We start from the raw sequence: 24,858 nt of genomic DNA on the forward strand, positions 1-24,858 counted from the left end.
CCCTGATGCTTCGTGCTGAATAGTGTCTGCGTCTGCATACTTGTCCCGTGCATTACTATACCATTGTGACGAACCGCGCAAACTCGACGGCACTTGAGTCTGTATTCCCCTTTATCTTCCCTTGACCACTTTCATTTCCGAATGTACGCTCTGCGATTATCTGATACATTTTTACTTCGTTGTACAGTATATAGCCAATCTTAATGCCGTATGACTCACTTCTACCTCTGCTATGAATGGTAGACAAAAGGAGCTCAAGATCCGCTAAGCAGTACTCGTAAATCTCGTTGACTCTATTCATATCATATCATACATGCTCCATGATTCTAAGTGTATGCGAAAGGGCAAATGCCACGAAATGCACGATGTAATGTACCTCTAGTCACCGGGACCTCGAAACATCGCTCCGTCTATGTTTTAATCTCGTATCACGCGCAATTAACGCTGTTGAATGTAGGGTGTAGTGGTTTTTGCAGATGCGGCTATGCAGGTCTAGACGTTCCTCACGACGTCGTCGATGGCCTCGGCTACGTACGCGACGTTCTTTTCACTCACTGAATAGTAAAGTGGTTAGTTGAATTCGACTGGCGGTGTAGGGAGAGATTGACTTACAGCCGCTGATGGAAGCTCTGCCGGACTTGAGCAGATAGATGTGGTACTTGTCCTTGAGGGAATGGACTTGCGCGGGGGTGAGGCCGGTGTAGGAGAACATTCCATTCTAGATGAGAGGTTAGCCTCGTGCGTAAGTGACTGGTCGTGTGTCTGCTAAAGGAGAAGTTAATACCTGCTCGACAATGTGTCTCCAGGACCCCGGGGTCTGCAGCCGCACAAGCTCGTCATAGAGAGCCTTTCTCATTGAGCGGATCCGCGAGCTCATTACTTTGAGATCCTCGTGCCACTGTGCGGTGAGCTCCTCGTTCGTCAGGACCTTCTTGACGATGTTGCAACCCGCTGTAGGACCCATGGAGTACTCGCCCCGGATCAAATGGCACAGATTAACGACGACGGTGTCGCGGAGGCTCTCGCTGCCTTGGGGCAAGACGTAGTGGAAGGCGCCTACGCGCTGTCCGTAGAGCCCGAAGTTCTTGGAGAAGCTCTGCGCAACGCACATCTCCAAGCCGGGCTTCTCGTTGAGGAAGTACTGCACCGCCCAGGCGTCCTCCTCAAGCGACCCCGACGCGAAACCCTGGTAGGCCGAGTCGAAGAAGGGGAAGATCTTCTTGCGCTCGCAGAGGTCGGCAATGGCCTTCCATTGCGCCTTGTTGGGGTCAAGACCAGTGGGATTGTGTGCGCACGCGTGGAGGAGGATGACATCGCCTTGCTGCGCCTCGGCCTCCAGGGTCGCCATCATGCCGTCGAAGTCGAAGGAGCGGGTCGCGGGGTGGTAGTAAGGGTAGGTCTTGCGGGGGACACCTGCGAGTTCCCAGATGGTCATGTGGTTGGCCCAGGACGGGTTGGAAAGCCAGACGTTCTTGGGCTTCATGTGGGTGGCCAGGAACAGGGCTCCGAGGTGGTTTGCGCCGGTGCCTGCGACGGTCTGGACGGAGCCAATGCGACTCTTGTGCTTCTCTGCTGCGTTCTTGCCGTCAAACCCGAACATTACGTCTCGAGCCAGCTCGAGGAAGGGAATGTCGCCTTCGATGGCGGTATACTCGTGTCTGGTAAGGCTGTCTTCGGCGTGCAATTGCTTCTCGGCTTCGCGCACGCAAGGAAGAGGCCATGGCTTGCCATCGTCCGTACGGTAGACGCCGACTCCCAGGCTGACCTTTTGAGGGAAAGGATCCGTGGCATATGCGCGATTCAAGGCGAAGATCTCATCCGGTGGGACGGGTGCCAGAGTACTGAGAACAGACATGGTGGCGGAAAATTACCTAGACTGTGATTGCGCTAGAAGGAATTTGAGGCAATTTATGGTATCTTTGCGACAATTAGTATATGCAAGACGGTAAGAAGGGGTCAGATGCGCGAGAACGATGCAGACTGAAGTAAAAAAGTGACAAGAATGCGCAATTGAGCATAAATCGTCCGTCAGTGAATCTGTTCGCATAAATGTTCGAGGACCCCGATATCGCAGTCTTCGGTTTGCGCGGCTTTTCACCGCGTTTTTTCCCTCCTCATGTTCCGCCTTCTGCATACTGTAAACTTAGCCGACGGCGATAGGATCTAGTACTCAAGAGTGGGTCCTTTCTTGAAGACATGCTTGACATCGTATAGCACCTCTCTACCATCTGCAGAGATAGACAAGGCTATCTCGGGATTCTTTGCGAGGATGCAATTGACGATCAGACGCAGTTGGTAGAAGGCCCCAGGTCGTAGTGGGTGGCTTTAGTGCATCGCCAGTAAGGACTCACTGAACCTGTGACAATGGAGCATAATGATGAAACATCTTCAGACCTTCGGCTTCAGTTCTAGTCATGTAACTGATTTATTGACAGACACAAAGTCCCGAGAGAATGAAATGAAATGATAAGCTGACTGTATAAAAGAGGGGTTGTGAGGGGGTTCGGAGAAGCCTCCCCTTCTCTGTCATTTTACTCCTCTACCTTACGTCCTGGTTTGCTCTATAGCACCACCTAAATCCTATCACCGCAATTGAACAAAAAGTATAAGTATCAGCATCGCTCTCCTACAATGACAGACTCGTCATCAGCCGGAGACAAGGAGCTGCATGCTCTTCGACCGAAGACTATTCATCAACCTCTTCACAATGCTATCCCTCCCGAACTACTCCCTCGTTTCGACCCGGTCTACGTGCAATACTATAACAAATATAATGCTGGACGGCTACACACTCATGAGGTACCCATTGAAGACTTTCGTAGAAATCCCGCCAAGTACACCATCGCGTATGGCCGCGCAGTTGGACCAGATGTGTTCCGCATCACTGAGCAGAAATGTCCCGTGAGGGACGGAGAGATCACTGTCCGGATCTTTGAACCTGCTTCAGCGTCCGATGACCAGGAGAATCTAAAGAAAAGAGCAGCATATGTCAACTTCCATGGAGGCGGCTGGGTGTTTGGTGATCTCTCCGTCGATCATGATTTCTGCAAACGCCTCGTACACGGCCTCGACGGCCACTTGGTGGCTTTTGACGTCGATTACCGACTGGCACCTGAGCACAAGTACCCAATTGCTGTTGATGATTGCTGGACAGCATTCAACTGGGTTAGATCAATTCCTTCACTGCACAATAGTAAGTTTGAGACCAGAGGCCTGACAGTCGGTTCAGATTAGATTGGAGAAAGCAGACGAATTCAATATCGATCCGGATCGAATGGCAATCGGTGGTGTCTCTGCGGGAGGGCACCTGTCGGCTGTTCTTGCGCATCTTTGCCGTGACGCCAACATCCCGTTGCGCCTGCAACTCTTGACTGCGCCAGCCTGTGACTTGCACAGTGTCTTCACGCCAGACGGACAGTTTGACCGTGAGAACTGCCCATACGAGTCATACAGGGAAATGGAGTTTACGCCGGCGCTTCCAGCAGCACGAATGGCATACTTCCATAGGCATTTTCTTGGGAACCCTCGACCTCCCAGATCCGAGGAGGTAGGAATCCGCTCGGATACGATGTATGTCTGGGGATGCTGACTAAGGAGTTAGGACTGGAAGATATCTCCTATGCTGGCTCCTAATTTCAAAGATTTAGCACCTGCTTTGGTGTATACAGCGGAGATGGACCCTCTTCGGGATGAAGGCGAGGCTTATGCTGCCAAATTGAAGGATGCCGGAGTTCGTGTGGAACTGATCCGTGCTGTTGGAGCACCTCACATTTTTCCACTATTGGATGGAATTTTGGAGTCGGGGAGGGTGTATAACGAGAAGGTGATAGCCACGCTGCGGACGGAGCTTTTGGTGTAGTCTGAAGACACTTTCCTATCTTCAAAATAATAAGATATGCTATGATAGTAGTGTTCATTTATGACGCCAGTGTTGTTCACTTCCCCGGATAATTGAGGAAGAAGGATCATGGTTTATCCGTCAATGGTATTTACCATACATTACCACTAAGACCGCCGAATCTAAGGAATTGTGGGAAGATTGTCCAGTTGTATTGTGTTTCTGGAATACCGGACCGGGTGTTTTCGGCAGAGAAGCTCGGAAATTATTGAGATAGCTCTCTAGAAGAAACAAAAGGGCAAAAAAACGCGGCCGGACGGAAACTGGCAGAAGCTCTGTTTTAATTGTCTCATTCTACTCGTCTTCTTCTTCCGCTCGCGCTCTCTGCTTCCCTTTTTTTTACTCCCCTTAGCCTCACGGCATCCCAATTGCAGAAAATCAACAGCTTCGGCAACAGCCAATATGCTGACTTCATCCACCAACTCGTCCCGAGCCGCGGTGCGCTCGATGGCCTCATTGACACATGCAGCGACTCGTACCACCTCGAAGAACGCCCCCGCAGCTGCCCGCAATGCTCTCGCTTTCGCTGCCCGCTCCCCCGCTTCGTTCAGTAGCCGTCGGGCGCTGAGCTCCAATACCCGTTCTCTCCTTCAATTCCCCCGCCTTCAGTCCATTCAATCCATCTCCAACAAGAGAGCTTTCGGCACAACCGTCAGGATGGTGAGTGTGTGGTCTTTTCTTGATGAAAGAAAAGCTGGCTTGACAGATCCGCGTTATCCATGTGTCCGCAGGACTTTGCGATCGCAGTCAGTGGAATATTTGTGAATCATGGTGCTGATCATCTTCCTCTAGGCTTCTGCTACACGAACCGAATCCGATGCCTTCGGTGAAATTCAGGTGGGTGACAGACAGATCCTTTCCTCCGTTACAGGTTCTAACGCGGCTGTCTTCTAGGTCCCTGCGGACAAGTACTGGGGAGCCCAGACCCAGCGGTAAGCGCCCGAGAAAAACGGCAATCCGAACACCAGCCAGGGATCTGGCAAAGGGTTATCACAAATTGCTGATTGTGATGAGGATAGCTCCCTGACAAACTTCGACATCAACCAGCCCCAGGACCGCATGCCGGCGCCTGTGATCAAGGCCTTCGGTATCCTGAAGGCTGCTGCTGCTGAGGTCAACATGCGCTATGGTCTTGGTAAGCTTTCTTCTTTTCGGCGAGAGACATTAGGTTGAGAAAATGCTCATTGCATGTTCTAGACCCCAAGATCGGTGAGGCCATCAAGCAGGCTGCCGGTGAGGTCGCTGAGGGAAAGCTGATGGATCATTTCCCTCTGGTTGTCTGGCAAACCGGTTCAGGCACCCAGTCCAACATGAACGCCAACGAGGTCATCTCGAACCGTGCCATTGAGATCCTTGGGGGTACCATGGGCACCAAGAAGCCTGTCCACCCCAACGACCACGTCAACATGTCCGCCTCTTCCAACGACTCTTTCCCCACTGCCATGCATATCGCTGCCGTTCTCGAGCTCGAGAACACTCTGCTGCCTTCCCTGCGCAGCCTTCGCAATGCTCTCCAGAAGAAGGTCGAGAAGTTCGACAAGATCATCAAGATCGGTCGTACTCATCTGCAGGATGCCACCCCCCTGACTCTCGGCCAGGAGTTCTCTGGCTACGTCGCTCAGCTGGACCGCAACATCGAGCGCGTTGAGGCTTCCCTCCCCCACCTCCGCTACCTTGCCCAGGGTGGTACCGCCGTCGGAACTGGTCTGAACACCTTCAAGGGTTTCGCTGAGGGTATTGCTGAGGAGGTTACCAAGCTGACCGGCACCGAGTTCAAGACCGCCCCCAACAAGTTCGAGGTTCTTGCCGCCCACGACTCCATCGTCGAGGCCTCCGGCTCCCTTAACACCTTGGCTTGCTCCCTCTTCAAGATCGCCCAGGATATCCGTTACCTCGGATCTGGACCTCGCTGCGGTCTCGGCGAGCTGATTCTGCCCGAGAACGAGCCCGGTTCTTCTATTATGCCTGGCAAGGTCAACCCCACCCAGTGCGAGTCCCTTACCATGATCTGCTCCCAGGTCATGGGTAACCACGTTGCCGCTACCGTTGGTGGCATGAACGGCCAGTTCGAACTCAACGTCTTCAAGCCTCTGATGATCCGCAACCTGCTGCACAGCGTGCGCATTCTCTCCGATGGCATGAAGAGCTTCGAGAAGCACCTTGTTGAGGGCCTCGAGGCTAACGAGCCCAGAATCAACACTCTCCTCCACGAGAGGTATGTACACAATCCTTTGCAATCATTATATCTGAAGCGCTAACCTGTCTTAGTTTGATGCTTGTTACCTGCCTGAACCCCGTCATCGGTTACGACATGGCCTCCAAGGTCGCCAAGAACGCTCACAAGAAGGGCATCACCCTTAAGGAGAGTGCCATGGAGCTCAAGGCTCTGAGCGAGGAAGAGTTTGATAAGCATGTTCGCCCGGAGCTGATGCTGAGCCCCAAGGAGAAGAAATAGAGGCGTGAAAAGCTGCTTGGGTAGCCGGAGCTATGATTTGGGGTCTTGGTTATCTTAGAGCGCTGTAAGGTAGCGGTTCATTATATTTGTATTACTGAAAATCTATTGTACTATTTAGACCGATTGATTCCCCTCTCGTAAATTTACTGACAATTCGGACGCTTTACTGCGAGATTGAGTATTTCCGGAAGGCCTTGGGGCGCGCTTTGGGTGCCTTTGCATAGAACAATCAGAACCCTTGCTATTCTTGAAAAGTTGAATATCAACAAAAAGGTTCAGATAAATTCAGTGCTCTTGTTTTATTCTTAAAAGAAGAGGAAAAAATGTACTAAAACTGTCAGACATGTAGTCTTGGGCTGAACAAACTTCGGCGCCAGGAGTATTTATAGTAGCAGAATTGTCTCAGATGCTCCAAGCCTCAACCACGGACCGCCCTTTATTTATGCTCTTCCGCGCTGAGGAACTGACGACTTGTCGACAACATTACTCCCATTCGTTTCAATTCTCGAGTTATCGTCGCAATTGCCGTCTCTAAAACGTTTCATATACTTCCTTTGTCTCTCTTGCCCATTAACGCCATAGTACCTTATTCCCGAGTCCAAATCTAACCCCCCATAGTTCTCTAATCAACACCCCGCCCGAAGGTGGACAAAGCACAACAAACCCACCACCACCAGACCTTCTCCTGCTCGTCTATACTCAATTGCACCATCTTCGACATAATCAAAACCAAAATGACAAACACCACCATTACTCCGACGACGACCACAGCCCCGGTCACTAAGTCCGTCGAAACCCCCACCACAGACGAGAACACCCCCCTCTTCTCCCCCTCGCTCATCTCCCCCGATGTCCTTGCCGTCCTTCCCGCAGACTACACCATCCGCCCGCTGTGTCGCTCCGATTACAAGAGAGGCTACCTCGACGTCCTCCGCGTGCTGACGACCGTCGGCGACATCACCGAGGAGCAGTGGAACAATCGGTACGAGTGGATCCGCGCCCGGAGCGACGAGTACTACCTGCTCGTTGTGTGCGATGGGGAGGACCGCATCGTCGGCACGGGGAGTCTGATTGTCGAACGGAAGTTCATCCATTCGCTGGGGATGGTGGGGCATATTGAGGATATTGCTGTTGAGAAGGGGCAGCAGGGGAAGAAGTTGGGGTTGAGGATTATTCAGGCGTTGGATTATGTTGCTGAGAAGGTGGGGTGCTATAAGGTATGTTCTAACTTCTCTCAGTTCCCATGTTGCTGTAGGAGTAGCGGGGGCTGGGGCTGACTGGACGGACAGACGATTCTCGATTGCTCCGAGGCGAACGAGGGTTTCTATATCAAGTGTGGGTTTAAGCGTGCTGGGCTGGAGATGGCGCACTACTACTGAGATTCAGCTGGACAGTTTTATTAGATCCATTGGTCGGGGTATCTCGGCGTTGATCTGTTTTATTTGAGGGTGGACTGGCATCGAGAATCTCACGGTTGCATGCTTCGTTGTTGTTTCAGCGTCGACGATGAGCGTCGCTCTCGAACGGATTGATTGTGCTGTGCACCGACGATACTGCAGACCGATGCTCTGAACCGTACAGACTGCCGAGCACGAAGACATGCTATCACCTCCCTGACGAACCGTTGAGCGACACTTCGGTCCTGAGCCCTACGTTTTTCTGTCATTCAGGTACATCATTTGTTAGAGTTGAAACCCCTGATAGAGCATCATTCAAGAATGCTAGACGAACTACTAGTATAATACAGCCTCGTTGTGTAAAGCACACCTATTGATTCTACTTTTTTGAGATGCAACAAGTCTGGCACTACGACTAACCTCAGAGCGACTTCCAAAAAAAGTAGGGCATCAATTTACGACCGTAGAAGTAACACAACAAGCATAATCATGAAAACGGAAAGGAGCGAATCCGACGGAGTGAAAAGAGGTAGATTGATCGAGAAAGACCGCGACGAATCAGTTGACGGAATGTAGATAATCAATCCGCCACGAAACACAAGGCGCAGAAAGCCATTGCAGCCAGAAGCTGTGCACCATCATCCCTTGTTTGAGCATTTGATGGGGGTTGACGCTTGACAAGATAAACATGTTTGCAAGAATGAAGAAGGATTTTTTGATTTCCCAAACAATGCTTTAACCCCATATGATGATTGTTGCAAGCCCATAATCTATTCATGAACCCAGTTTCCTTCCATTAGAGTCAGGTCGTCGTCCGTTGGTTGTTCCCGTAGAAGTACCATACTGAAGGTAGGCCAGAATGTCACTTGTCCAGTATAACCGCCGACTAGATGATGATGGTGATTTGTATGTTTGATGATCGTCGTCGGATCCCCCTTCCTCATCACCTAATTTCCTCCGCCGGAAAAGACGCGGTCAACTTAAGAAGTGGGGTTGGGGTTCATCTGTAACAAAGAATGCCCTGTCAGTGCCTGTTGCCTTTTTCATGCCAAAGACCTCTTGCAAAATATGCTGGCCGGAGGAGAATGGGGTTCTCCTGAGAACAATTCCCAACTCCCCCGACAAAGCATATATGCATCCTTTCCACCGAGCTGGATATCAACGTACCTTCCGCTTGCCACCAGTCATGGTAACGTTGACGAAACGGCGGGTGTACTTGAGGCGCTTCAGAGCACGGCCCTTGGGCTCCTTCTTCTTCTCTTGCTTCTCGACCTGTACAGTAGAACATATCCCATCAGCACTCTGATTCGGCAAATATCTCGCTGGAAAACCATCGGTTCATCATATCGTTTTCGCATATATCATTTTGGCCATTTCTGCATGCCGGGCCGCTGCAAATATCTTCTCAAAATCCCTCCTCTTCGGTGGCGACGATGAACCATTCCCAGGAGGAACGCGGAGATCAAAACTTCATCTAGGGAAGAACAAGAAGAGCTCACCTTAGGAGTCGCAGACTTGACCTTACCCGCACGGGCGAGAGATCCGTGAACCTTACCCATGGCTGCTGGTGATGTGTAGCTTGTCGGATCGAGATGGTAAGTTGACTGAGGTTGAACTCTTTCGGGGCTTCTCTGGAGCGGGTGGGATTCGATCGACTCTTGTGGGCAAAGCGCGCTAGGCTGTTCCGTAAGCGAGATGGCGACTTGGGATTAGTCACCCCCTTTGCTTCTGCCTCAGGCAGCAACAGCTTCATACAGGTCGCTATATGATTTCAAGTTGGCACACGGCTAGCTCTGCCTTTGTAGTTTATAGCAATACATTATGCGATATTCATGGGCTGCGATGTCTATGTCGGCTTCATCCTTTCTATGCCTGTTGATGCTATACGCAGATACGGGTGAGAGTATTCAGCCAATAACATTGCCTAAAACGAATGGGTTAGGTTTGAGCCCTACTCCATAATCAGCTAGCAGGTTCTCTGGATACCGTATTGTAATTACACTATCCGCTGCAGCAAGATAAGCTATCCACACTACAGCATAGGGACACAGACCTATGATGCAACTGGAGTGCTTTTCTTGAGCCGATCGTGGTGTCGAATCTAGTGAGACCTGGACAGTACGGGATGAAGTACGATTTAAGAGCTCCAAATATCGTCACTCTCACATGTGGCTGTGAAATACCTGGTCCATCTACCTCTATACCATGTATCGCTGATAGGGCCATTTAGAAATAGTCTGACGCAGAGCAAAGTATTCTGGATTTGTGGTAGATCGAAGGATCATTTGAGTGTATGCAGAAGCAATGGGCTCTAGGATCTACAAGCAGGAGAGGAGGTCTGTCAGAAAAAAAGAAACAAGGGCTTCATTATAACATCCATTTTTCCATTCCTGGTAGTTACCATGGCGCGAAAATGACAAAGCCTATCTGAACACCATGCGGGTTGTCTCATCCGCAAGAGCCCATCGCTCGCACGCCGATTTGTTGTTGTTAGGATTTTGCGAGGGAAACAAAATTCCAGCTCCGGAAACCTCCCAAATTCCAACCACAAGGATCCTCCTATCTACTCCCCAGCCCAAGCCGAACCGCCTTCAATCCGTTTAACGAGACTTGGCGGCGACCTTGGGAGCAGAACCCTTAGCGCCCTGCTTGCTCTGGATGCGCTGAGCAGTACCCTTGGCTGCGGTGGCGGCGTTCTTGGCCTTCTCAGCCTTCTTGCGGCTCTCGGAAGCGGCCTTCTTCTCCTTGGCCTCCTTGATAGCCTGCTGGCGGGCGGCGGCACGAGCCTCAGGGCGCATGCTGCGGCGCTCCTTGATCACATCAAGGGAGGCACCGACGATGGCACGCTGGTGCTTGACGACACGGCGAGTGCGCTTCTTGGCAACTTCCTGTTCACGGTGAAAAAACAGCCCGTCAGCAATTGCTCTTCCATATCGTATATCGCGTCACCCGTGATTGTTCCAAACTCCATTTGTCCACAAAATTCAACGGCACTTCCATGCCTGTCCAACGTATAAAAGCTCCCTTGCCAACTCTCCTGCTTCGAACCAATCACGAGATCTTCGACAATAATTCAAAGGAATTCGGTAGTACTGACTTCAGAGATACCCTTCTTGTGCTGACGGCGGTAGAGGACAGTCCAGGCTATCCGGCGAGGGTTCTTGCGCTGGAGGAACAGGGACTCGGACTTTCCATTCTGGAAGCGGAAGATCTTGCTGTCGCCACGGACGTACAGCTTACCCTATAATTTGCAAATCCAACACTATGTTAACCCATATCCAGAGAAGAAGTTTTGTGGGACATTTCCTTGAATCGGCGTTGCGCTCGTAGAGATCGGGGCGGAAATTGCTGGATGATTGATGACTCCGGAAGGGACAAAACGCACCTTTCCAGGGTAGATCTTCTGACCGCTGAAAGAATCGTCGTAGGTACGCATCTTGAATGTTGGAGATGCGCAGCCGGTCGAGACGAGGTTTTGTCGGTTGGCGTTGGGTGGTAAAGTCGAATCGGTCGCTGCGGCGAGCTGTTCGTGAGACTGACACAATTGTGGTGCGGTGCGGAGCCTCGCTAAAGTGCGACACGTGACCTCGTCTGCCCTTGGGCGGCCGCCTTACAACTTCAAGTCTCCCATACCTCTACGGCGACTACGATAACATCAAAGAAGGGAATCATTGAAGGGAATTGTTATCTGTTGGCTCTTTCTCTGTGACCGTAATGTAGTTCATGATTTCTTTTTTTGACTTTTTCTTTTTTTCCATTTCTTTTTGGTTTTTCCCATCGTCCCCAATTATGTTGCTCCCATGCCAATGATGTCTCAAGAGGAGCTCATCTCAATCGATGCTCGAGTGGCATGATAGCTAGAGACTAACTTTCCCTTGCAATTGAATCTGCATTATCAGAGTGACTTCGCATCGAGTAGTCTCAATGACAGCATCAGTAGTCATGCCAGTCGCACGCAGCCCAGGGATCTTCCTTGCAGTCCTACGCAGAGAAGTGGCTTTTAGCATTCATTCACGTGCAATTTACAAGGAGAGAAAAGAAATATGACATTGCTTACCTTGCACTGGACATCGTGGCATAGCTCGACCGGACAGATACCCCAGCAGTCGGAGCAGACATACCGTCCGCAGCCTCCCGGCGTGGTGCACAGGGAGTAAGTACTCGCCTCCAAGACGCTGTTGCCCAGACGCTGGATCAGCTTAAGAATCTGGTTTGCGGCTTCAGCATGTTCGGGGTTGGAGTCGGCCTGCGCAGCGGTGCGGCGAGCAACGTCGAAGATGCAGCATGCTTTGCTGCAAACTGGGCAGTCTCCGAAGCACTTGATGCACTTTGTGTTCTTTGTGTCCCACTTTTTAGCATTCTGCGGAGCCTTTCCAGACTTGGTATCCTCGTCCGACTGTCCCTGGAATATGTTCTTCACGATGTGGCGGATTGCTTCGAGCTGTCACTGTGTTAGCTATCTGAAACTACTGTGGACCAGTTGACAGGATGGCCACAGCACTTACCCTTTTTTCGACAATGCTTCTTGGGTCCTGGTTGTTCAAAGCTTCGCCTTAACTTGTCAAAAAAAATTCACGCTAGTCCTCAGACACCTTGTACTCACCAGATTCGTCCTCACCGGACTCGTCCTCGCCAGATCCGAGTTGGGTACTCTTGGCCTTGGGGGAAAGACCAGGGCTGGAGACGCTGTTTGCGTTGCTCTTCTCTCCGGGGGTTTCGATATCTAGGAACACATAGTCTGCTCATGGCTGAATCAGCAACCTGCTCATTGAAAGACTAAACCGAGAAATTCAATAACTCTTACCACCAGGAGATCTGAGGCACTTGACGACCTTTGGCTGCGCGGTATTGATAGCAGCAGGCTTTCTATCCCTCTTCAGGCCCTCAGAAATCTTGAGCTCCTCGAGGTCTCCTACAAGATGTGCTGCGGTATCTCCTCCAGCCTGATCTTTATCAGTCGCCGTAACCGAGGCAGAGCGGACAGAGCGAGTCTTTCCTCCACTGGCCGCGGAAGAGGACTGGGTTTGCCAGCTCTTTCTGTCCATGCTGCTGACTTTCTTGACAGATCCACCAGTCATCGTTCTGCTGAACTTCTTTTTGAAAGAACTTCCCTTTGGGGATGCTTTTGGCACTGTAGGTAGATCAGATGCAGGATGCGTAAAGTCGCGAGACGGGATTCTGTTCTCAGACTCGAAGGAGCGAGACCTTCTGAGTTTGAGTTGCTTCCCTGAATTCTTGAGATTGCTAAAAATGAATTTATCAGCGGGAGAAGATACAACACGGGATGTTGTCTGCAAATACCTGACACAAGTATCCAAAGCGCGAGCAACACGACTCTTGGGAACGATGAAACTGTCAGTGAGAGGGAAGTATTCGCTTTGTTTCTTTTGGTATTTTAGTCTCTCGGCGTTCATCCTTTTTTCACGCTGCTTCTGAGCCTTGCGATCAGCAGCGTGAGGGTTCGGACTCATGGTCAATTGCTCAGTGTCAGTATCGACGAAAGACAGTCCTTTAAGAGAGATACGTCTGAGTATCAAGCTGCCAATTCTTACCACACTCTCTATGAATGGTATTCAGAAGATCACGACATCAAGGCCTTAATGAAGAAGTTTCTAAACGCAGCAGTAGACTACAAAGACTTGTGAAGCAATCTGAGGCTATACTATTTCACCACAGCATCTCGGATATAAGTTGTTTTCTATCCGGCCAACAGAGGGAAGTGAATGTACTATACTACCTACAGGGTAGTCAGCAGTGGGCAGAAACTCAGGACCTTTTATTCACAAGGTCTTCATCTGGGTCAGCTTCAAAGTCCCTGACTACCCAACTACTTTTCATCATCTGGTGTTGGTTTCTCAGGCTTTCTGCACCTATGCCATATACATGGTTTTGATGATTATCCTGTCTTGTAGTGTAATCTCACTTCTGACAGTTCTAAGGTTATGTCACTCCATATCATTACGAATAATCAGGAGGCCGCTGCCTTTCGCAGCTTACTGGCGAGTCGCTGGGACAATTCGCTCAAGTACGTGTCGTATCCGATTCTCAGGACAGAGACAAAGTGTGGTAAATAGCCGGAACAGAAGCCACAAGCACTACTTAGAACTCGATACTCGCTAAGTGATCATTTTGGGGGCCAATAGTTCTATATAGGAAGGTCTAGGCAGCATGGTGTAGTTGTGAGATGACAGACATGCTAAAGTGTGAGTCAGCAGCTTGAAGCCGGAAATTCCACAAGTCACAGCCACAGAATCGAAGAGAGGAAGTAGAAACAACGAAACGGAGAGTACACCAAGGAGACTCATCCCACGTGAAAGGCATAGCGTATGTTATACGGCATGGTTGGAACCATAGGAGAGCCGCCAGGGCTTGGGCTTGCGTGATATTTTCTTCATGGTCACATAACAGCAGTCTCGCTCATATTCGTCATAGCAAAATTGCCTGAGGTGTCCCAGAATCTACGTCATTGCATGAGTTCTCGTCCATTCCTTTGCAGTTTGTATCGCAGCCTGCTCATCCTCCTTCCAACGCTGTGCAACATCATTGGCGAGCGGGTCATCGGGGTTAGGAGCTCCAAGCAAGGCCTGGATTGAGAGGAGAATCGTGCGGATCTGTAGAGCAGGGGACCAATTGTCTGAGATATTATTAGCGGGTATGCTATTCCCAAAGAAACAGAACGACGTACTCTTCAAAACATCCAAGCAAATGCGCCCAAGGCGGTCAATGTTGGGATGGTAGATCTTGGTCAGGAAACGGATCTTTGGCGGGGTCATAGGATAATCCTCCGGCAGAAAGAGCTCTAGACGGAAAATGCCTCCTGTTATACTATTAGAATCCCGCTATTTGCTCAGGATGTTCTCTAACGGCGTCAAACCTTCGTACGGCGACTGAGCAGGTCCGTGGATCGACACGTCAAAGTATCGAAGGTTGTCTTCATGAGGCACAGCATTGATGCCGGGGACCCTTTGGGAGAAAACGCGTCAGTCGATGATAACTCATTTTTCCGGAGATAATTTGTAACTCACGGCTCTGCCATAAGGCGCTCGGTCTCCTTCACAATTCGCTTTGGAAGGGCCATGATGAACCACCAAAAAGGAAAAGCTTATCGCGATCCGAGTTTCCGCACTTTCTGATATCCAAGGTAAGGTTGACAGGTCTAGTGGACTTCAGTTTTATTTGTCTAGCAAGCTGGTAAAGAGAGAAATTTGGGATAAGACCCGGGAAATGTGCAAAGAGGCAGTGATGAAGTGACCAAAACACCAGGAATCAGACAAGGTACTTGCGTCGGAGTATCCTCCAGTAGAAGAAATTAGAAACCGACGTAACCGTCAGAGGGGCATTTACCTGCCGAGGCGTGACCGCCTTCTCTATTAGACGTCTCTCTGTTGATCTACCACGGTACTCGATAAATACAACCTGCGCAGTTCCTTGCTTAGTCATTTCTACATGACACTGCTAACTTAACTATCTCCACAACTACTGAATAATTGCGGAGATAAGGAGTTGGGCCCTGCACTCTGCATTATTCTGCACAGAGCTACAGGCTAAATACTGTCGTGCTGCAGGCCCCCCGCTTGCACTCACATAAATTCAAGGTACGTGAGATACTCGTTTTATAAAGTGCAGACACATGCTCACAGCGAATTGGCCACAGCCCAGCAGCTGAGGAAGTCGCGAACACCAACCAGTTTTCGGACACTCTGGAGTTGTTCAAACTCTCGAGCAAGTGGGCCTCAGATAATGCGCGCAATAAATGGTCTCATACCGGCATATCTCCCATAATCAGTTGATGGCCAATTGCCAAGTCCTTCCGAGATGAGAGCACCTCAGATCTCCCTACCGCTCATCCTGTCCTCGTGCGATCTTTTAATTTCTCCTCCTAGCTCACGTCCGGGGTGGACGCAAGACTGCACGATTTAGCGAAGCGCTTTGGAACGACCAACCCCTCCGGGGTTGCAGCAATAATCGACATAATGGAGCCCAGGCCCTTGGCTTCGGCCTTCGAGAGTCCCACTTTTGGGGAAGACAGTTCGTTTCATGTGGAGCAGCCCGTCGGATCCATGTCCATATCTCCATGTGGAAGAGACGTTGTGTTGGCTTCGAAGGAAGGCCTGCATGTCATTGACTTGGATTCCCCGTATTCTCCTCCTCGGTATCTTCCTCATCACACGCCATGGGAAGTCGCAGACGTTCAGTGGTCTCCGTTCGCTGCGCGGGACTATTGGGTGGTGAGCACTTCCAACCAGAAGGCCTTGGTATGGAATCTGGCGATGCAGACTGGGGAGAATTCTATCGAACATGTCCTGCATGCTCATACGCGAGCTATCACGGACATCAATTTCTCCGCTCACCATCCTGACCTTCTGGCAACGTGTGCGGTAGACAGTTTTGTTCATTGCTGGGATCTGCGAACCCCTTCGAAGCCTGCCATCTCATTCTCCGACTGGTTTGCTGGTGCAACGCAAGTCAAATGGAACAGACAGGACCCAAACGTTATCGCCAGTTCTCATGACAAATTTCTTCGAATATGGGATACGAGAATGGGAGCCTACCCTATCAAATCCATTGAAGCTCATGATACTAAAATCTATGGGCTGGACTGGAACAGAGTCAGGCCAGGGGCTTTGGTAACATGTTCATTGGATAAAACAATCAAATTTTGGGACTACACGGTAGACGACGAAGTACCCGAGAAGGTCATAACCACTCCATTCCCAGTATGGCGGGCACGCAATACCCCATTCGGATGGGGAGTCTTGGCAATGCCACAGAGGGGCAACAGCGACCTTCATCTATATAGTCGCAGGTCAGGCGACGGCACCAATCTCACAGAGAACCTTCCACTGGTGCACAGTTTTCCGGGACATAAAGGCCAAGTGAAGGAATTCCTTTGGAGAGCACGCGGAGGTGTGGCGGATGGAATCGATTACAGGGAGTTTCAGCTTGTGTCGTGGGGCACTGATAGGGAACTTCGTCTACACCGAGTGGATCCAGATATTCTCCAACGTGTTGGCTACGAGAGAGGGAAGTCTTTCGTTTCCACGTTGAACGTCACACGGCAAGGCGCTGTCTACAAAACTTTCCGCGACGCAAATGGCGACGACGTATATGGCGAACCCGATTCTGCTCTATCACCCAACCCTAAGCTTGCTGGTGGTACCGGTATTAATACCATATCTGTTCCTTACTCCCGTCCATGGACTCAAGGAGGCAACGCAGACTCTAGAGTTGGTATGCAAAGAAGGTCGAACTTCCGGGCTGATACAAACCCTATATCCTGGATGCGTGGTGTGAAGATCTCGGGATGGGATATTGAAACCCTGGGGGACGAGATAACACATGTTGGAGAGAAGTTCACCAAGGTTGCTTTTGAGTCTGTGGACGTTAGGCAACGAAAAGCAACAATATCGCTGCATGGGCCATGGGGCGTGGAGGGGGATTCTCTGTTTCTCAAAGTGGACATCAAATTCCCAGTTGACTATCCCAAGGCTTCAATGCCGACTTTCAGTGTGCAGCGGACTGCCGCTGTTACTGACCAGCTTGCTGATAAGCTGATAAGTGAGCTGAGGACGATTGCGGAAACCTATTTGTCTCATAAGAGAGGCTGTCTCGAAGGCGTTGTCCGTTACCTTTTAGGGGAAAGCACACTAGAAGAGAGCATAGCTCACATACTGGGCGAGACAGCCGAGACAATCAAATCCCCTATAAATGGCGATCTAGGAGACGACGAATCTAGCGATGAAGATGAAGTGGGAATGTCCCAGAGTCAAGAACTGGGCATGAGTTCTGAGCTACTTCGTCCGGTTAATAATGCGAATGTCATGGTTCCCGTGGCCAAGGCATGCGGTGCGCTCTGGGCCAATGATGGCCGACTAGTGTGTTTCTTTCCTAATAAGAAGGACAAGTCATCAAACTTGATTGAGAATTTGGGACTCAAAGAGATGTCGAGACTATCAAGAGCGGATAAAGTTTTTGAAGGATTTGGTCGTATCCAAACAAGCTCTCCTGGACCGAAAATCAGTGGCACACTGGCGAGCACGGACGATGGTACCTCGGAATATTCCGATGATTCTGATGCCGAGACTTCAAGTTCGTCAGGTTCGTCTGACATGTTGTCAGGCTTGCAAGCACGATTTCCAACATCTCAAACATGGCGCAGCGCTGGAAGTTTGGGTATCTATCGGCCCAGGTCCACCGACCACTCGCAGCGATCAACTGCTGGGGCGATGACTGCGAAGTCGTCCGATTCTGCGCAGAATATGATATCCATACATGATTTCAGCGATCTGTTACCAGCAAAGCGTGAATTGGCCCGAAGATATCGCATCTGTGGCAAGGTCACTGATGTATGTGCTCACAATGCTTCGGCAGCCCTAGATCTGGGCTATCACGAACTAGCTCGGATCTGGGGACTGGTCAAGTTGATTTTACAAAACCAAAATGATTCATTGCCTCCGAGGCGCTCAGATATGATGGAACGACCCTCGGGTATACAGCGGAAGGATAGTGCAGTGGATTTGAGCTTCGATCAGAGTAGTCAGGAGCAAAGCCGTAAGGAGTCAGCAAACAGCGTCACTCAATGGGGAGATCACCCCTATGGTGGCCGTTGGCTAATACCGTCTCTGATTGATCATTTCGAAAGGATTGGTGACGTGCAGATGATTGCAATGCTCTCCTGCGTCCTTCAACAACCAAAAAGCGAAGAGATCTCAAAGGTAGCAACCCCGAATAACGAACCGGTATCAAATGGGATGGGGCAGCAATCATTTCCTATGGATATCTTTCCTACCCAGGCAGCCACCCAGAACAAGTCGCAGGCAGTGACGCCCCTTGCATCCACACCGAAGGAAGGCCATCCGACACCGATCACCCAAAGCTCCGGGCGATCATCTTCCGAGATCTGGCGTACGGACTCTACGCCGCCATATTCAACTGGCACCACTCCGCCGTTAGCATCTCGCGTAGGTGCGTTAAATGCAGAAAGGAAGACTGTGAGCCACAACGTATCGATAGCCGCTTCTCCCGATCAGCAGTCCCAGCCACGCAGCGGGTCAGGATTTGGTTCCGCCCTGGCCTCTTCCTTCTCGCGGTCTTTCACCTTTGGCCCTTCGTCAGCCTCCCCCACTGCAGTTCCCTCAGGCCAGAAAAAGCAAAGCCCTAGTGGCAGTCTGATTACCAGTGCTTTTGCTGGCAAGCCTGCGACGGCAGTTCCCGACTATCTCACACCCTCAGCTGCGCTTACATCTCAAACCCACTCTGACACCGAGAGCGAGAGGCCTCAAGAGAATCCGAAGCCGCAGGCAAAGATCAAGGTTGTCTTGAAGAATCAGGATGAGTTTGACGGCGGAAGAAGCAACCAGACCCCGATGCTTGATCCGCGTAAAGAAGGGCTGTACAAAGCCTACCGCATGGCGTACGCTCATTTGCTTTCGATCTGGGGACTTCCAGTGCAGCACAGTGAGGTACTTAAGATAGGCACAGCTGGGGGTCAATCCGATGAACTACGCTTACGGAAAAGGAGCCACAACAACATGGATGCGTCATCGATCGTTTCGAGTCGCAGCCACAAGGACGCTCGACTTATAGACGTTGACAGGGAAGATGGGGGACTTGGCCTTCAGCGGCACTGTATCAAATGCGGCCAAGCTCTTCAGATGTCTATCTTCGCGCCTACCGCTGTTGAGGAAAACGTCAAGAACCACCTGAACATGGGTCCTGCAACTGTTACCTGCCAGAACTGCAAACCCCATCGACCATTGTTTCTCAAGCTTCCTTGCGTGATATGCGGCGAAGTGGTTGAAGGAATGCTTGTCCCATGCCTGAGATGCGGCCACGTGACCTGTTTTGGCTGTCATAGGAGTTGGTTCTCGGTGTCTATATCTGTGACACAGCGGGACAAAAATGACGTCCCAGCAAACGGGATTGATGAGGAGCAAGAGCTTCAGCTTTGTCCTAGCGGCTGCGGTTGTCATTGCTCTGAGCATATTGGCACAGATATCCCGACACCGTTGGAGCCGTCAACTCCGGCGCATGAGAGGGATATTTCACCAACGAGCACCCGTCTCAAACGGCCTGAACTGCCAGCACGACCGAGCGAGTTGTCCTCTGGTGTGGGCCCGCATGAAGACGACCTCCTCGGACCCTGGCAAGAATCACCATTTGCATCCCTCGCTCGTGGACTCGGAGGAGGTCTTAGTCGAGGTCTTCGTGCGAAAGAAGATCGGCGAAGATTGAGGCCCTCCAGCACCGCGTTCATTCCGAAAAAGTCATCGATGAACCAAGTGGAGAAGGTGACATGATTTCGATTGGTCACTGCATGAGCTCTGCGAATTATTTGTGTTGCTTCATACATATATACCCCTGAATTATGACGTATAGGGCCATCCCTTGTGTTCTCATATGCATTTTATAGGCGTGGAGGTTCCGAATTTTGACACTTTACATTACCAATTCGTCTGGTTGCGCTATTTTCCTTTTCTGCTTTACTATGCGCGATATACAAAACGAGCATGACATGCCGGGTCGATTCGTGGCCCCATTGATCATCATTGAGTTATCAAAACACTTTCATTCCCATATGATGTAAAATATCGACCCTATATAACAATGGTGCAGAATACCGTCTCTCAATGCATGACCACCGCAACATGGTCATCCATGTATTGACTGATGCTGCCCAGGAAACAAGCCGCCAGAATAGAAACACCACCAAACGCGATACTGACGTAGTACACCCACTTGTAACTCTCAGCATACGCCAGCTGGCCCGCAGCCACAACGGCATTGTACGCGGCCTCGCTACCCGCGATTCCAGGAATGGTCTTCAATTCTTCCAGCAGCGACGCGCCGGTGAGTTCGATGGCTTCGCCGATGTAGGCCGGATTGGTGATGTTGAGCTTCGTGACCATCACGCCGCCAATGAAGTGTTTCGCGTTGGGGACGAACTTGGAAATGAAGATGTTGTAGTAGATCGTGTAGCCGATGCTGCCCCCGACGACGCGGATGGAGAGCGTGAGCGCCGAGATTGTCGCGATGAGATCCTGGAGCACAAGCCTGTTAGTCTTCCGCGAAAGTAGAAAGAAAGGACTAGTCGGAACATACGTCTGGGCAGATAATCGTTGTGATGATGGAAGCGGGGACGACGATCCCGCCGATACCCAGGCCTGCGAGGACGAGGATCCCCCAGAGCTGGTAGAGGTTGTCTTGTCGGGCGACTGCCATTGCGCCGCAGCCTGGTTTAGAACATTAGCCACGTAACTACTTCAGGGTGACGTTGGGGTTGGGGAGCATGACTGACCTGCTGTCATGAGGACACTGCTGACGATCAATAATTCCTTGTTGTGGCCGCGGAGGACGCTTAGAAGCCACAGGACGATACAGGCACCGGCCATGATGCCGAAGCCGACGGGTAGACTACGGAGGCCGACTTGGACAGGATCGTGGCCATAGACATTGAACGACTGCGTAGGCCAGAACATGATGATTGAGAAGAAGTTGGCTCCCGAGATGAATGTGATGACCAGGGTCAGGCCGAGGGTCCGGGGCTCCTGCTTCAAGCGTGTCGGGAAGATGGGATACTTGGCGCCGTAGATTTCCCACAGCCCGAAGGCGACGAGAATCACGAATCCGAGGATAAGGGGGGCGAGGACGTGTGCGGTTGTCCAGGGATACTATGCGATAAAACCGGGTTAGCTGCTGGACGGGATGATGTGCAAGTCTGAGGCCTGTAGAAGGTGATTCGTACCTGGTAACCCCCCCATTGCATGCCAGCCAAGAACAGGATTAAACCAGTGATACTCAAAAGTCCACCGACGAAATCAATCCTCCTGATCACCTCTTTTCTGCCGAGTCCCTGCGAGTTGACTCTTGGTGGTGGGAAGTAGAAGAAGACGGTGGCTAGCAAGCCGAATCCACCCCAGGCGCCGCAGAAGGCTCCAACGTAACGCCAGCCGCTATGCGCTGCGATGAGCTGGGCCCATAGAACGGACGGGCAGAATGGCACAATAGTAAAGATGAGAATTGCGACGTATTTGCCTCGCTGCCTGGTTGGCGCCATTTCCGAGGTCGCAGCCAATGCCGTCAGTTCGTTGACACCAGCACCAGCACCGGCAATTGCCATTCCAGCTAATCTCTGTTAACATGTACCTTGACTGATTTAGGTAGTAGATTGTAACATACCGATGAATATGTTCATTGTGTGAGCTGTGCTGGTAACGATCATCCCAAGACAGATGAGAGAGGCGCCAATGATAGCAACATAACGACGGCCGATCAGATCTGACAACGAACCAACGAAAGGGCATACGCCGGCTAGAGCTAGCAGATTTGCAAGGACCTATATGATAAAAACGAATTAGTGGTGAGTAAAGGCATAGTCAAAAGGGCATCACCCACAAACCAGATCCACCTATCCGCACCACCGATGTCTGCGTAAATATAGGGTGGAATGCCTCCTAACCGGCATTGTCAGCTTATACCAAGCGTAAGATCAATTCAAGCTATGAGGAACTCACCGAAAAGATAGACAGGAATCTGGCTGCCAGTCCACAAGAAGGCCATGGCTGCGAAGCCCATGAAACGGCGGAAAGTCAACTGAACCGAGTCAGCAGTCAATTCAATGGTTTGTACCAAACCAGTAAAGCATAAAGCACAGTACTCACAGGAATGTCCTGACCCTCTGCCGTATCTGAGCCTCCTGACTCTAGTCCAACAATCTCCTCATGACTGTACTTATGCTCCTGGTTGTTTTCCATGCTTGTCTGTCCTGCAGCCTTCTCATCCACCTGAGACTGGCTCGAGTGGTCGGCGACCTCCATCATTGCACAGAATGTCGCAAGGTGACTAAATTAGATGACAGAAACGAAGGAAAGAAATCATAGATCGGTCCAATGCTGCACAAAGCAATGACCTGGTAGTATTGAGAAGGAAACAGGAAAATAATCGTGTCGATCAACCAGCAAGTCTGCGGTTCTTATATGTGTCAATGGTCCAGCAGAATAACAGAGTTCAATATTAAACCAAGCTCTCGGTAGCCTACACGACGAGAATGCTTAGGTTCATGGGCGGAGTCACGTTTTGAGTGAATCATGATCTCAGGCGGAGAACTGACCCTGATGCGACCAAGCGAGCCAGGTTCGTCGACCACCTCTACAAGAGTATCTCTATGTTTCAAACGGAGGTGCTTCCACATCGGGACAGAGCCGAGGCACTTTCCAGAATTCTGGTGCGAACAGTGCTTCAGTAATTGCCGGCGAGGGGTTTTCCTGCGCCAGCTGGGCTCATCTGGGCCGTGGAGAGTGCGGGGGATTGGACCTGCAGGCGTGACGCGGGCGATAGGGGGGCGAAACAAGCTCCATATTAACTTTGACTGGGCCATGTGTTGATGATTAAGTTTATGCTACTTGATTGGAAGGGAGGAGAGTAACGGATATATGACCAGATTCGAGCTAGCGAGTAGCCAGCGAAAATAAATCGGTCATCTCATTGTCTGGCCGTTTGATCGGGCCAAGTGGACCACTCCAAAAGTCAATACCCCGGACTTTCCCCAGTTTTCCGCTATCAGCCCCATTAATATCTCCAAGGTGTCAAAAATTGCCAGTTCCAAGAGCTCATGCAACTTTGATTGAGTACTATTCGAAATATTCCGGAACAGCCTCACCTATCATACGATCGCGATTTATCGAGCTAGATACGTATGTACCGAAAATAATATTCCTGTTAGTGGACCATTTGAGCGCCATGTTATGCATAGCGAGAAGAGATAGGGGCCAAGTCAAGCAATCCGTCTTCGATAGCCCCGAAATAGACTTATTATTCAATTATATCGAGCAGGGAAATCTCGTTCATTGACTGAGCATTCCATCCAATTGTAGCTTGCAGGTCTCGTCGACATCATGACATGTCCCAGTCTTGTCTCCGACGAATCAACCGGGTTAGAAGGTCAGAATCGTTCTCCAATCTCTCGCAACCTGAGTCCCTTTGGAACCACGAAAATCGCAGAGGCTTGCGCACACACTCGTCCGACCGGGTCGCGGATCTCACCAGTCACGTATGCCTTGCGCTCAGTGCATCTTTCTGGATCTACCTGCGAGTGAAATGTGTAAAAGTTGCCTGAATATACCGGAGCGCGGTAGTTGATCTCAAGATTGGCTGTCACGCCGGTGCGTGCCGGGAAATGGCGTATAGCAGCACGTCCCAGATTCTCGTCAAGCACAGTAGCGAGAGCGCCACCATGGACAACCGTTGGCCAACCCTCCAGACCCGATCCGAGGTATACCACACTAATGACTTTCTTCTCCTTGTCATTATAGAAAACTTTCTGTACGACAATAAATCAATTAGTGAGTGTCCAGTACTTCCGAGGTTGATCGAGCTTTCATGCCGGCATTTAAAGTGCTCGGTAGGCAAGGGGGCTCGGTAATGATATCAATATGCAGGCCAAGAAAAATCTCAATGCCGGGTTGATTGCGTCTCCGCCATGATGATGCGTGAAGTAAAGTTACGAACCTGGAGCGCCAACCCCCGACTCCCACGCAGCGGACCAGACGTCAATCTGTGCGCCTTGTCCTCCTCCGAAAATCCTTCGTATGCATTCGATTCCACATAGTCCGGATTGTTTCTTAGTTCTTGCACGATAGGCAGCCCGTGCTCGAATACGTGATTGATCTCCTCCAGCTTGGCTGCGTCTTCCACTGTTCCTGGCACTGCGGGTGCCGAGACCTTCTCGTCCATCCATTTGCCAGCGGCGACCCCTAATCCACCAAAAATTCCTGCGTAGGCCAGTCGCCGTGGCCACCTCGACTTGGCTGCTGGTGGCTCTGCTTGGGCAATAGTGCTGGCATGGCGCAACAGACGGGGCTTCGAGAGGTGCACTGACTTCAATTGAGTTGCATTACAGCGCAGTCGAGATTGAAAGATTCTGCGAGGACCGAGCATGATGATCTGAATCACATCGCAACCTGGCGATAGGTATTGCTGGGGTTCAGACGATACGCGTTTCCAGTACAATTTATCAAAGCAACCTTCACGGCAGGGGAGACAAAGCGCCGATACCGAGGTTGAAGTCACGTGAACTGACTTTGAGGAGGACTTTTCTATCTACGCCATGT

General features: G+C 50.8%; 9 protein-coding genes across 9 annotated transcripts; 4 read left to right on the plus strand and 5 right to left on the minus strand.

Annotated features, from left to right (window-relative positions):
• Positions 1-492: 492 nt before the first annotated feature.
• Positions 493-1,855, minus strand: ALT_1124 (putative aspartate transaminase; the record flags this gene model as incomplete). The annotated part of the gene is made up of 3 exons (XM_033562221.2): positions 493-554; positions 613-718; positions 785-1,855. 3 exons carry the CDS (start codon positions 1,853-1,855, stop codon positions 493-495), a joined length of 1,239 nt encoding a protein of 412 aa, XP_033418112.1.
• A 776-nt stretch (positions 1,856-2,631) lies between these two features.
• Positions 2,632-3,859, plus strand: ALT_1125 (alpha/beta hydrolase; the record flags this gene model as incomplete). The annotated part of the gene is made up of 3 exons (XM_033562222.1): positions 2,632-3,165; positions 3,230-3,547; positions 3,602-3,859. The coding sequence occupies 3 exons, from the start codon at positions 2,632-2,634 to the stop codon at positions 3,857-3,859; spliced, it is 1,110 nt and encodes a 369-aa protein (XP_033418113.1).
• A 441-nt stretch (positions 3,860-4,300) lies between these two features.
• ALT_1126 (class II fumarate hydratase) lies at positions 4,301-6,353 on the plus strand (the record flags this gene model as incomplete). Its single annotated transcript, XM_033562223.1, has 6 exons — positions 4,301-4,558; positions 4,691-4,735; positions 4,793-4,830; positions 4,918-5,033; positions 5,096-6,113; positions 6,167-6,353. The coding sequence occupies 6 exons, from the start codon at positions 4,301-4,303 to the stop codon at positions 6,351-6,353; spliced, it is 1,662 nt and encodes a 553-aa protein (XP_033418114.1).
• Positions 6,354-7,087: 734 nt separating this feature from the next.
• On the plus strand, positions 7,088-7,732 carry gup1 (glucosamine 6-phosphate N-acetyltransferase; the record flags this gene model as incomplete). The annotated part of the gene is made up of 2 exons (XM_033562224.2): positions 7,088-7,570; positions 7,643-7,732. 2 exons carry the CDS (start codon positions 7,088-7,090, stop codon positions 7,730-7,732), a joined length of 573 nt encoding a protein of 190 aa, XP_033418115.2.
• A 2,618-nt stretch (positions 7,733-10,350) lies between these two features.
• On the minus strand, positions 10,351-13,221 carry ALT_1128 (60S ribosomal eL24 domain-containing protein; the record flags this gene model as incomplete). The annotated part of the gene is made up of 8 exons (XM_033562225.2): positions 10,351-10,638; positions 10,848-10,991; positions 11,136-11,285; positions 11,808-12,191; positions 12,256-12,302; positions 12,354-12,488; positions 12,555-12,994; positions 13,052-13,221. 8 exons carry the CDS (start codon positions 13,219-13,221, stop codon positions 10,351-10,353), a joined length of 1,758 nt encoding a protein of 585 aa, XP_033418116.2.
• Positions 13,222-14,208: 987 nt separating this feature from the next.
• ALT_1129 (E2 ubiquitin-conjugating protein UBC13) lies at positions 14,209-14,828 on the minus strand (the record flags this gene model as incomplete). Its single annotated transcript, XM_033562226.2, has 4 exons — positions 14,209-14,384; positions 14,436-14,567; positions 14,625-14,713; positions 14,776-14,828. The coding sequence occupies 4 exons, from the start codon at positions 14,826-14,828 to the stop codon at positions 14,209-14,211; spliced, it is 450 nt and encodes a 149-aa protein (XP_033418117.1).
• An 895-nt stretch (positions 14,829-15,723) lies between these two features.
• ALT_1130 (Mtc5p) lies at positions 15,724-20,049 on the plus strand (the record flags this gene model as incomplete). Its single annotated transcript, XM_033562227.2, has 1 exon — positions 15,724-20,049. One exon carries the CDS (start codon positions 15,724-15,726, stop codon positions 20,047-20,049), a length of 4,326 nt encoding a protein of 1,441 aa, XP_033418118.2.
• Positions 20,050-20,376: 327 nt separating this feature from the next.
• On the minus strand, positions 20,377-22,566 carry ALT_1131 (putative MFS drug efflux pump; the record flags this gene model as incomplete). Its single annotated transcript, XM_033562228.2, has 8 exons — positions 20,377-20,790; positions 20,852-20,982; positions 21,048-21,420; positions 21,495-21,874; positions 21,929-22,085; positions 22,145-22,203; positions 22,264-22,342; positions 22,411-22,566. 8 exons carry the CDS (start codon positions 22,564-22,566, stop codon positions 20,377-20,379), a joined length of 1,749 nt encoding a protein of 582 aa, XP_033418119.2.
• A 1,124-nt stretch (positions 22,567-23,690) lies between these two features.
• Positions 23,691-24,685, minus strand: ALT_1132 (PaaI family thioesterase; the record flags this gene model as incomplete). The annotated part of the gene is made up of 2 exons (XM_033562229.2): positions 23,691-24,068; positions 24,257-24,685. 2 exons carry the CDS (start codon positions 24,683-24,685, stop codon positions 23,691-23,693), a joined length of 807 nt encoding a protein of 268 aa, XP_033418120.2.
• Positions 24,686-24,858: the final 173 nt, after the last annotated feature.

The sequence above is a fragment of the Aspergillus lentulus genome, assembly GCF_001445615.1.
Source record: "Aspergillus lentulus DNA, contig: Alt01, strain: IFM 54703, whole genome shotgun sequence".
In the NCBI taxonomy this organism is placed as follows: domain Eukaryota; kingdom Fungi; phylum Ascomycota; class Eurotiomycetes; order Eurotiales; family Aspergillaceae; genus Aspergillus; species Aspergillus lentulus.